This window comes from Alligator sinensis, unplaced genomic scaffold (assembly GCF_000455745.1).
Source record: "Alligator sinensis unplaced genomic scaffold, ASM45574v1 scaffold1145_1, whole genome shotgun sequence".
Lineage (NCBI taxonomy): Eukaryota > Metazoa > Chordata > Crocodylia > Alligatoridae > Alligator > Alligator sinensis.
In genome coordinates this window covers 117,706-130,126 of record NW_005843166.1, presented here as the reverse complement: position 1 = coordinate 130,126, position 12,421 = coordinate 117,706, and the positions used below count along the sequence as shown (strand labels likewise).

At 46.3% G+C, this 12,421-nt stretch overlaps 1 protein-coding gene across 1 annotated transcript in view; it reads left to right on the top strand.

Moving 5' to 3' along the window:
* The window catches only part of NDEL1 (nudE neurodevelopment protein 1 like 1), a 46,726-nt gene extending 42,468 nt beyond the window's left edge, over positions 1-4,258 (top strand). The window contains exon 9 of the mRNA XM_006037749.2: positions 955-4,258. Within this exon, the coding sequence (XP_006037811.1) occupies positions 955-1,045 (91 nt within the window). The 3' untranslated portion in view covers positions 1,046-4,258. The remainder of the gene's footprint in view (positions 1-954) is intronic.
* The last annotated feature ends 8,163 nt before the right edge of the window (positions 4,259-12,421 follow it).

Below are 12,421 nucleotides of genomic sequence, written 5' to 3'. Positions count from 1 at the left end.
GAGAGCCGTGGTGGCGCATGCTCCCATCTGTTCAGCAGGGAAGTTACTTTCTAGTGGTCAGCAAGCTTTGATCGTGTCAGTGTGGAATCATTGTTAGACTCCAGGCAGGAGGCCTGCACCTATGGAGGCTGCAACACCCTTTCTAGAAGGCAGGGTAGATTTGCATGCTAGAGATTAACCCAAGTAGGTAGATATACAGCACAAGCTTTTGTGCACTGAAGCTCACTCCAGCAGATGCTGTGAAGGGACTGCACAAAACTGTGTATAAGGAGGAGAGATACATGAATATAAAAGCAGAAGGTAGGGCAGTGCTGGGAGAGGCAAACATGCAAGCAATAAACCCATGGGAATGAAGTCACAAGAACTAATCCAGGTAATGAGAGAAGCCTCCATGGTCCCTGTTTAAACCACACTTGATACAGTCCGGTCTGTGGGTGATTTCTTGTTCCAGTTTCCAGCTCAGATTGTTTTTTAAAAGTTTGCTGCCTGAGAACAGCTGTCCTCAGGTCAGTGATGCGGTGTCCTGGGAGGTTAATGTGCTCTGTCACAGGCCTTCATGTCCTTCTGGTGTGGGTGTCAGGTTCATATTTGCTCATTCTGCCACGTAAGGATCGTCCCATCTGTGAGCAAGTGATGGCAGCATACATGACATTGGTAGGATTGCAAATCGGATGTTATAATTTGTGTTATTTGATCCAGTGATGATGTGGTCTGTATTGATGTTGGGGCACAGAAGGCAGCTGGATCTACTGCACAGCTTTGTGCCTTAGTGAGACTGGGAGCTAGGTAGCCTGTTGCTTGAGAGATGCAGTTTGAGGCTGGGGGGCTGCTTAGAGCCAACAGCAGGTTCCCATTTTTTCAACCATTATGGGGGAGGGAGTATGGATACACTAACTATGGGTTATTCCTGCTGCTGCTTGCTGACCAACCCCCTGTTCCTCTTTTGTTCTGCAGGGCAGTAAATGGTTTTGACCAAGGCCCGCCGCCAGGCATCGGATCCTCCAGACCATCTTCAGCTCCAGGAATGCTCCCTCTGAGTGTATGAACAGCCAGGAGGTTGGGTTTGGACTTTGAATCATTTTCTCAGACAAACAAGAACTGCTTCTAATTCCTTCCTGTTACTGCCCCTTGCCGTGCAGAATGGCCCTGCTGCCTGCCTGCTGCCCAGAGGAGACCCCAGCACACACAGCCCTTCACTCAACTGTAAAAGAGTTTATTTTCTCCTCTTCCCGTAGTGAACATTCTCTAACATGGTCACATCTATTCTGTCTCACATAAGCTGATAAGTGTATTATTCTGTTTCACTGGTCACAGGAGTCTCACTGCTTAGAACTTGACAAGTCAGTCCTAAACCCTTGGTAACTTTTCTATCTTAGGTTTAATAGAGCACACACTCTGACTGACTCTACTTACAAATCCTGCCCCCACCAGCAACCTGGCTTTTAAGACGCACGCAGACAGGGTGCTATCAGGAATTATTTTAAAGGGATGTTTGGTAAGGATTAGACATTAATCCTATTGGACAGTTGCATCTTGGATTAATACTCCTTGCCTCAAATAAGTTTAATCTTCCTTGTTAATGAAACTTTTATGCATCAAAGGAGTCTTGATTTGAGACCTAAACAAGTCACCAATTTGATTGGTATAGCCCCTCAAAAGCATTCAAACTGTTCAAGTCTGTGTAATATATAAAGACTAGATTTTATAGTGTCACCTATGGGCTTTTGTGACAGTTTTGGACCATTATGTACCTTGTGGGTCTTTAAAGCAATGTATTTGTGCAATTTCTCTGTCTTTATATGTGCCTCAAAGTCGGTGGATTTTAAAATGAACAAGGAAGCCCGACAGTGGTTTGGTCTGTGAGTTTAAAAATATTCCTGTCCAATCTATTCCATCACATCCATTTAGCTTTGCAGATTCAATTTCTAGGAGCTCTGTGGCTCATTTACGAATGCTGACTAAGAAAGACTCTTGCCCACGAGGAAGAGAGGGCAGTGCGGATTCACCACGTCCCATCAGGGTTTTGTACATCCCTTTTTCCTGTGCATCCTTTGCTGCATTTGACTGTTTACATTTGTTTTATTGTATATAGGTTTGTAAACATAATATCTTTGCCTAAGATATTTGTATATAACTTGGGCTTTGTAGCTTTATTTATTCAGAATCTCTATGGCATGTTTAAATAAGATGGCATACCATTAATACAGCGGCACCAAGATCATGTGGTCTAAAAAGAGAGAGAGAAATCTTTCAAAAATAAAGTTCTTTTAATGTGGAACCAGTGGCTTTTTCAGAAAAGTAAGTTGAGATCATGTTCCATGTTTTTACCTCTGATGGATCCTTTCCTGAAAAGCAGCCAGTTTGCTGAGCTGGTCTCGGAGACAACAAACAATTTCAGGCTTCATGTGAGATTGAAGCAGATTCACTCACTTTCATGGGGGTGTTCATAACTACAGAGGCCCTTGGAAGAGTCTGCAGCCTACAGCAGCAGCTGGGGTAAAATACAGAGTAACCTTTTCCCTGGTCTGCCAAATGCCGTTATGTTTTCTGTCTTCCCTTGCCATTAGAGAACTTTACCTCACCTTTCCATCTCCAGAATAGGACAAGGTGGGTTTATATTGTCAGATGTGGTCCCAGAATAAAGAAAGTGTGCGCGCCTATCTTTTCAAGAGAATCACTTTATTGGAAAAGCTAAACAAAAATTTAACAAGCATTTGGATCAGGCAGGGGTGGGGGCTCATACCTGGGAGGAGAGAGAGAGGCTAGACCCCCCCCTTTGAGCTCTTGCTGGATTCTTCAGATCCTGAATGCCTCAACCTCCTGTTGGATATAATCATTGATGATGACATGCATCTGCCTGCACTTTGATTTGGTATATGTTAATGAAGGGGCTGGCCATAAAGACCTCCACAACTAAACGCAGAGGTCTGTGATAAGGAATTTCAACTGTATCGCTTCTGGGCATCTGCATATCAGGTCTTGTTTCTCCATTCACTGTTTGACATTGTTTAACCGTGATAGTTTTCAGGTTTTCACTCAGGTTTCAACTCAAACCATTGCCGTAACATACCAACCGCTGAAACTTCCTTAGCCTGACGAAGGGTTTTTGAACCCAAAAGCTTGCTTAATAACTATTCTCCAGCTATTTGGGTTGGTCTAATAAAAGATTCACCCAAGGAACCTTGTCTGCCTATGCCCTAAGGAATAGCACTTAGTGTTAAGTCAGCAGTGCTCAACATTTTGGCCTTGCAGGCTGGATGAGTGACATGGAGCTTGGACATACCACATGGGGTCAGTGTGGGTATAGTCTGTAGGTTCATGTGCTGGATCCAGCTAAAGAGACACTGCAGGCTGGCACAGTCTGGCACATGGGGCTGGAAACAGTAGCTGCATTAATAACTGGCTTTAGCAGCCAAGACAAAGTTGCTACCACACTTCTGGACCTGTAGGGAGTCCCACGTGCTTGCTAACATGGCCCTGGAGGCTGGATTCAGCCAGAGGTTGAGCATTACTAGTTTAAATTATTTCATGTGTTGCATAGTCTCTTAGTTGTTGCAGAGCAGCTCCTGGATGCAGTGCCATTTACCTGCCCACATATGAATTTCAATTGAATTTCAAATGATGAAGAGAGTATCTACTAAAACTGCAATATGTAATCATGGGTTAACCATGTTAAAGCCCCAAGAGGTTTAGGACAGACCCTTTATGTACAGAGGTCAACATAAAATCAAACCAGTAAGGAGGGAATAGGCGGCTTCCAGTCATATTCTTGTTTATTAAATTTTATGTCAGCATCAAGAGATAGGTTTTCCTGTAAGTAAACAGAGCAGGCATCCAGATCTATAATGAATAAATTTATTGTCTTACAAAAATCATTGTCTAGAAATATGGGTATACAAGAAAACAGGATATTTGCAGTCAGATGCTTGGTGGTCAACAGCCAGTTTGATTAAAAATATCCAAACACGCACAACAAAACCTTTGTAACAGATGTTAAAGCTTTTAACCAAAAAGAAATTATTATTTTGAGCATGTGGCAGAGGAACGAAATTTCATAGTTAACACTGATTCATTGTCACCAAATATCAATAATACCACTTTGACTAGAGGTACATGATATGAAGCACAGTCAAAAATTAATACATTAAGTCATTGTTATATAGGCAAATTATATATGTAACATTGTCTTAGTACTGTAGTGTCTAAGGCACTTTAATGACAATTTTGCAGCTATTTAAACAAAAAAAAAAAAGAAAAAAAAAAAAGAAGGCTAACTATTTGCTGTAATACTGTTCAAAAGAAAAAAGAAAAGAAAGGATTCACATCAACTGGCATGTCAACTCAGACAAGTAATATCGACCTTTTAGCCTCTGTAAACCACAGCCTCCAAACAAGCTAGAAGTGTCATACAGTACAGATGGTCCTGCCATTTTATGTTCATAACAGCAGGCAAGTGTGCCTACTCTATATTAGTGACACTAGGCTGGCTAAGGTAGCCATAAGGTGAAAACTTCTTTGCTATGAAACTATCACATCAAGGGGAAGAAGCAGCTCTTCAGCTCCATGTTCCAAAGACTAAATCAGCCACAAAATAATAGGCTCAAGATAAAAATGAATGGATGTTGTATGTTTATTATCACTTAACTGGTGTTCATATTATACTAGCCTTAATATGTACAGCTGTCTTGGGAGCAGTGATAGCAGGTCTACACATGCAAAATACTGTAGTGATTAAGACTGGTGAAGCTACTGTAATTCACCTTTATTGTCCATGTACTAACTGATAAAATCAGATACTGAGAACACTTCAAAATCTTATTGCAGGTTAAAAATGGATACTACTCATTCAACCCTAGATTTCTCCTCTTAATACTTTCCAAGGCCTTTTCACAGTTCACTTGCTGATTGTGTGTTGATCACAACAGCTGGGAGAAAAAGAAAGATACAGATGCAGTTTGGTCTTTAATGTTCCAACATACTTGATACAGCCATGGGCCATGATGAGCCAAAAAGAAATGGAAGGGTGGTGTTTGTACAGCAAAGCATGCACAGTAATGATAACAGGTCTGCCCCAACCAACTACCATCTGGGAATGAAGTTTCTGAATCGGAAAAAAAAAGTCTTATCCTTCACATGATGCTTTATAAAATGGCTTTACAATGAATATCTGGAAAATAGATGCACTGAACAGAGACAATTTCATTTAGTTTACTATATATAAAAAAGCAGTTGTACCTGTATCTTAAGCTGGGTACAGTATGGTGAGGCTAGACAGCCTTAAGACAGAGTTGACTTATGATATGTAACCTTGTAGCATGCCAATTTTATCTAAGGCAGATTTATGGCCACAAGGCAGTTTCGTGGTCAGAAATAAGTCCTCCTCACTCCACTGACTATTATGAAAAAGGTCTCTGCATGCAATGGTGCGATTTGGCTCTACTCAGCTTGGGCAGGCTGCATTTCATTGATATCACTGCCTTTGCTTTCTGCGTCGTCGTCTGAAAGTTCCAGAGAAGCACCTTCAATGTGCAGCTGGCGTCTTCCAGATCGACTTGAAGTGAAGGTGATCGGGCCGCCCCTCCTGAAAGAAGACCAGCAACTGGTGACATGAAGAACCTTGTTCACCCCCTACCCTGTGGTATGAATCTTCCACTGCAAAGTCACCAACCCATATAACCATGGAACCCAATAACTCAACAGCATCCACAGTTCTTATAACGAGATGCCTGGATATTCTACACTGAAGAAACCTGAAACCCCCTTTTTGCTGGTCCAGAAAATGTGCTGTGCCCTTCAAAACATAGGATGCTACTCTCCATTTCAATTCAGATCTTTGGCTTAAAGGGCATTTAAAATCACAAGTTGAGCAAGTTCAATACTGACATAAAGAATCAAATTATTCAGAATGGTACCAAGATTCAAGAACTAATTTCAAAAAGAAATGGGCTCTCCATGCTACTGAGAAATACTGACTATTAATTTATGTTTGTCTTGTGGAGAATAAATGAAATACATACGCTTCAGTGCAGCAGCCAACACCTTCACTTAGTGCCATGACACACACGCACACAGTTTTCACAAGTGTTCAGGTCAGCTGCTCTCTGTTCTTAAACGCTTTGCTGTGATCTCAAAACCTACTCAGTTTTACTACTTGAATTTTGAAGCCAGTTTTTCCAACCAAACTGGTTCTCAGAAAAGATACTGAAATGCATTTATGCCAGGACAATGTAGAAACAATTTACCTGCAACTTAAGTGACAAAAAAATGAGTCCTTTTCCTAACAATATTTGCGTATGGCTGAATCATGTCACTGACAAACCAAAGAACATGGGCGACGTGTGTGGGGGGCCCCGGGGGGGCATGTGCCACCCCCTGAGATTGGCCCTCACTGGTCGAGGAGTGGGGGTGCCGAGAGAAATGCCAGCAGCAATTCTGGTTTTGCTGCTGGCACTTCTGGGGTTGGCAACTGGCCAATGGGGGACCCCCCCAGTCAGCTGCTGGGGCACCCGCCCCCATTTGGTGATTGGCTGCTGGGGGGCCCCCAGACTCGGGAGGCACCAGTCGCCCATGCCAAAGAACACGTCAGTGTTGATACCAGAGTGTTTGACTACAATACAAGGATATACATGGGTTACTGACATGGTCCACCCTTGCTCCTTAGGAATTACTATTCCTGGCAGATTCCCATTCTTAACTTTCTTACAGCATTAAAAGGCTCCACAGTGGCACTTCCAGTTACAGCTGTTCAATAGGCCTGTGCAAAGTGGCTAGTATTTGCTTGGGATTTGGTTGATTTGGGGGACAGCGAACTGATTTGGTGATTCGAATCACTGTCCCAAATCCATTTGGCTGAATCCGATTTGGAGATTTGGCTCCTGCCGAATCAGCCAAATCTCTGTATCACACACGCCTATCCCCTGCTCACTCTCCCAGCCTGGCAACGGCTGCCTCGCCCGCCCCAGCTTCCAGCACTTGTGGAAAAAAAAGCCCCGACTCACTGGGTGCTGCCAGGTGGGGGGTGATCCCCACTGCCCCACACTATATGGGGGGCTCCGTCACGAGTCCCCTGACCCTTGCTTGCTCCCCCAGCCCCGGCTGCCCTGCTCGCCCAAGCTCCTGGCCCTTTAAAAAGAAAAGCAACAAACAAAGCCCATACTCACTAGGTGCTGCCTGGCAGGGGGTGATCCCCACTCCCCCCCACTGCCTTGTGCTGTGTGGGGGGCTCTGCATGAGCCCCCAGAAACCCCGAGGCTGCTGTAGGAGCCTGTGAGTGCAGGTTTCTTTGTTTTTCCTTAAAGGGTCGGGAGCTGGGGCAGACAGGGCAGCTATGGCAGGGGGGCTAAGGGGGGGATGGGGGCTTGTGGCAGAGCCCCCCCATGTGGCATGGGGCAGTGTGGGGTGGCAGGGATTACCCCCGCTTGGCAGCACCTGGTGAGTAGGGCTTTTTTTTTTTTAAAACCACCAGAAGCTGGGGCAGGCGGGGCAGCCATGGCAGAGGGCCGGGAGAGCTGAAGGAGCAGGCAGGGGATGAGGCCTGGCTGGGATCCCCTCCCCCTTCATCCAGCCCCCTCTGCCCCACCCCCTACTTACCAACATGGAGTCCGGGTCCAGCTCCCTACTGCACGAGGCAGGGACTGCCGAATCGCCGAAGCTCTCCAAACCTTTTCTGAAGATTTGGAGAGCTTTGAATCGATTCAGACCTTTTAAACTGGTCCCCTGATTCGATTCGGATTTGGAGATTCAGCCGGCAAATTGGGCCAAACCTCCTCTGAATTGAATCAGCACTCGAAGCTTCGCACAGTCCTACTGTTCAGCAGAAAACCCTGTCATCTTGGAAGCTCCATTTTAAAGGGAGTTGCTATAGCTGCTTCAAAACTCAGAATCATAGAGAGGGACCTCCATGGGTCATCTATTCCAAACCCCAGCCTGAGGCAAGATCATCCACCATATCCTGGAAGCAAGCATGTGGAGATGATCAAGGGCTAGGAAAATAAGTCATTTGAGGCTTCCACGATCACAGCCTGCTCTTTTGGAGAGAGACAGTGGTCTGCTGGGAAGAGATGACCTCCACCTCACTTCACTGGGGAGGAAGCTCCTCTCAGCCAGAATGGCTGACCTGCTCCACCTGGCTTTAAACTAAGCCCACCAGCGGATGGGTGGACAACCACCAAAGCAAGCCCACTAGACAACAACTACAAAACCAAAGGTTAGGGCACCCAAGGAAATCTACTCCCTCCCCAACCCTGGAATGGTGTCCTCCTGGGAATGCAAGGAAGCCTAGGGCTTCCAATGGGATGCTTGTGTGTCTGTACACCAATGCCAGGAGCTTAAGGAACAAACAGGAGGAACCGGTCCTCCTACTAAACAAGAATGACTACAATCGCATAGGAATAATGGAGACCTGGTGGGACTCCACCTGTGACTGGGTCACAGGTATACGGCTATACCCTATATAGAAGACATCACGCAGATAAAAGAGGTGGGGGTATAGCTATGTTAAAGTATGTGGGAATGTGGCACAGGGGACAGAATGGTAGGAGTCTACTAACGACCTCTTAACCAGGAACAAGAGCTTGACCAGGAATTAGCCAGGGGACTAGCTGAGGCTACACGCTCTCAGAGCATGGTTGTCATGGAAGACTTCAGCTACTTGGACATCTCATGGGAAGAGCACTCGGGCAAATCCGAATGGTCACAAAGCTTCCTCATGTGCGTGGACGAACTCTACCTGACCCAAGAAGTCTATGGACCAACAAGAGGTAAAGTGCTACTGGACCTGGTACTGGCTAAAGGGGGTGATCTAGTCAGCAACCTAAAACAAAACAAAACAAAACAACAAAAATCAAAAGGAAAGCTGGGAGACGGTGACCACGAGCTGATCGTTTTACTATCATCGCAAAGCTGGCAAGTCAGTCAGCAATGCAGAAGTCCTCGACTTCAGGAAAGCAGACTCTGATAAGCTCAGGAGGATTGTTGACAAGGCCCTAAGGGACCATGACTTGACAGAGAGGAGCCCAAGAGGAGTGGTTGCTCCTTAAGGGAGTGATCCTGAAAGCACAAGGGATGTTCATCCCATCTTGGAGGAAACGTAGCAAAAGGGCACAGCAATCCCCCTGGCTCATCAGGGAACTCATGGACCTCCTACGCCAATAAAGAGAGGCTTATAAAGGATGGAAAATAGGAATCGCCACAAAGGAGGAGTAATCTGCACTGGTCTGTACGTATAGGGAGCAAGCCAGGAAAGCTAAGGCTGCAACCGAACTCCACCTGGCTACAAGTATCAAGGACAATAAAAAAAAGTCCTTTTTCAGATGTGTGGGGAGTTGGAAGAAAAGCAAGGGTAACACTGGACCCCTGCTAAACCAACTGGGACAACTGACACTCAGGAAAAAGCCACCCTGCTTAATGGGTAATTTGCATCAGTTTTTCCATCAACCCAAAGGAACCACCCTGCCTAGCATGATGTGGGATGGCCAGGGTGAGGGTGTATTTATACCCAGCGTGGGGGAATGCCTGTTCACCGTAGCTCCCCAAGGGATGACAAGGTCCAATGGTCTCAAACTCCTCCAAGATGGTTTTAGGCTGGACATAAGGAAAACCTTCTTTACTGTCCGAGTCCCCAAGGCCTGGAATAGACTGCTTCCAGAGGTGGTGTAAACACCTCTGGACTCTTAAGAAATGTTTAGACGCTTACGTTGCTGGGATCCTTTGACCCTAACTGACTTCCTGCCCCTTGGGTAGGGGGCTGGACTCTATGATCTTCCGAGGTCCCTTCCAGCCCTAATGTCTATTAAATCAGGAGGGGCTGAAGGAGCTAGGCATGTTCAGCTTATGGAAAAGGCACTTAAGAGAACATGATGGCCATCTTCAAATACTTGAAGTGCTGTCATAAGAGAGCAAGAACCTCTTTCACTGCAGAGTGACTAATGGCTTGAAGTTACAGCAGAGTAAGTTTAGATTGGATATCCAGAAAAACTTCACTGTTAGGGCAGTGGGATAGGCTGCCTAGGGAAGGGGTGGACTCTCCATCACTGAGGTGTTCCCCAAGTTGCTTCCACACCCCTGCCCTTTTCTGCTATAGGTGTCAGGGTGTTTTTAAGCCTTCCCAGGGCATTGGGTGTTGGCTACAGCCAAAACGGGACCGTGGCTGGGGTGTACCAATGTTTCTGCTGGGACCAAAGCCAGAGGTTCCTGACTAGAGGCTCAGGGTCAGACTGATCGCCATTTTTGGGGTCAGGAAGGAAATTTATCCCATGGCCAGACTGGTATGGACTGTGGGGTTTTTTGCCTTCCTCTGTAAGGGGGGGGAGGGAGGGTGGCCCTGTACCGGGGATCTCTTGATCATACACTGACAATATTTTATAGCAGGACATTGGCTGTCGTGTTTCCCCTGTTTTACCTGCTTTGAAGACTGCTATCATGTCCCCTCTTACATGCCTTTTTTGCAAGCTGAACATGCCTGGCTCCTTCAGTGTCTCCTTATACAACTTCTTTTCCAAGCCCTTGATTAACTTTGTTGTCCATGTCTGGACCCTCTCTAACTTCTCCAGGTCCTTTTTGAAATGCGGAGCCTAAAACTGCACATGATACTCTAGAAGAGGCCTAGCCAGTGCCCAGTACTCCCGCATCTTGCACCTAATGCTTTTATTGAAGCATCCCAAAACCACATTTGCCCTTTGTGCAGCTGTGCAACTTTACCTTGTCTCATAAATGCCTAGGTAAAACACATTCATGCCCAGAGCCAAGGTACACAGATCAGGATTGCTTACCTTAGCCTGTTTTTCAGAGTGCTGACCTCCCGGCTCAGGCCCTCATTAGCCTCTGTTGCATCATCCAATTCACGTTGAAGTTTACGTCTGGAGGCATTTGCACGCGTGGCTTCCTCTTCAGCTTCCTCTAGCTGCCGTTTGAGCTGCTTCATTCTGGCATTTGCCTTCTCCATCTAGAAGACAGAGCCAGGCTGTCACCATTGAGCTTTATTCAAAAGGGTTCAGAAGCTGTAATCTAGTGATTTTGGGGATTAGTGGGGAAGGGGGAAGCAGTGGATATTTTGTCTTTCAGTCCTTGCTGAGGATGTTGATCTTAACAGAGAGAAATAGACTTGCATTAGGCTACAGGTTACATTATGCAAACCCCAAGTAAACAGCTAAAATTCACTACTGTAGACAATGCAGAAGTATCAGCTGTTTAACCCAGGGACATGTTTTGCAGGATGTAATGGAGGGAGGCACAGGTGTTGCACAGACTGAGGTGGAAGGAAAGCGCTGATGCATCTTGCAGCTGATTCTCCAGGTGCAGCATCCTTCCTGCCTGCCTAGCCCACAGCCTCCAGTCTTGGCAAGCCAGTACTGCTGCATTAAATTGCAACACAGAATCCTAGATGGGTTCTAGGATACAGGGCCCCTGGGCTTAAAGGGGTCAGTTTAAGGAGATGGCAGCACTAGATTCAAGGCAGACTAGTGACAGAACGTGTAATGGTTCTAGTTGCTGGTAAACTTCCCACAAGCCACTTTGGCAACCAGAACTTCCAAGCACTCAGTTATTGCTGTTAGGTTATCCAAATAGTTTTGTAAGGCATTTGTAGCTGTTGCTGAAACTATCTGTCCCCAAACTATTTTTGGGGAATGGAAGTCAAAGTCACTGATGAAGGCCTTTTCTACTTGGCTGGAGACACCAGAGCAAGTCCCATTCAAGGGCAGAAGGTAAAGAGAACAGAGGACACCACACATTCCCAGCAAGAAACAGGGTACAGACTGCCCCAGCTGGAGGCAGAAAAGCTAAAGCATTGGTAAACATGGGCAGAGACATCGAATGAGCCATGACTTGTTGGCAACTGCTCCAGACAAACTGGCACTATGCTCTCATTGTTCCTATTTGAACTTGGGGATCCATCAGACAGCTCTGCCAGGTAGCATTTTTTTTAAACACAAATTAGTCTCTTTAGGAGATCAGCATTTGTACCCAGGGCCACATTAACCCTTTAGCGGGCCCTAGGCAAACTCATGGGCCCTGGGCTGGTTGAGACCCCCCTCCCCAACCCAGTGCTGCTGCCCATGGGGAGTGGGGCTCAGAGCCACCGCTGGGAAGCAGCCATGGCAGTGGTGAGGCTGGCGGAGGGGAGGGGAGGGGAAGGGAAGGGGAGGCACACAGGGCCACTTGCACCACCACTGTGGAGGGAAGAACCGGGGGGGCCCCCCAGAGTTCAGGGTCCTAGGCATATACCTAGTTTGCCTATGCATTTATCCAGCCCTGTTTGTAACAAAATCCCGAGCCAGGCACATTCATAGACACTGCCATTGGGAGCATGGCTCTACGACTTCACTTACCTGCTCTTTGTACTGGTCAGCATGCCGACGCTCATCCTCCACCTGCATGAAAACCTCTTTCAGCTTCTTTTCTGTGCGACGTACCAATTTGTTAG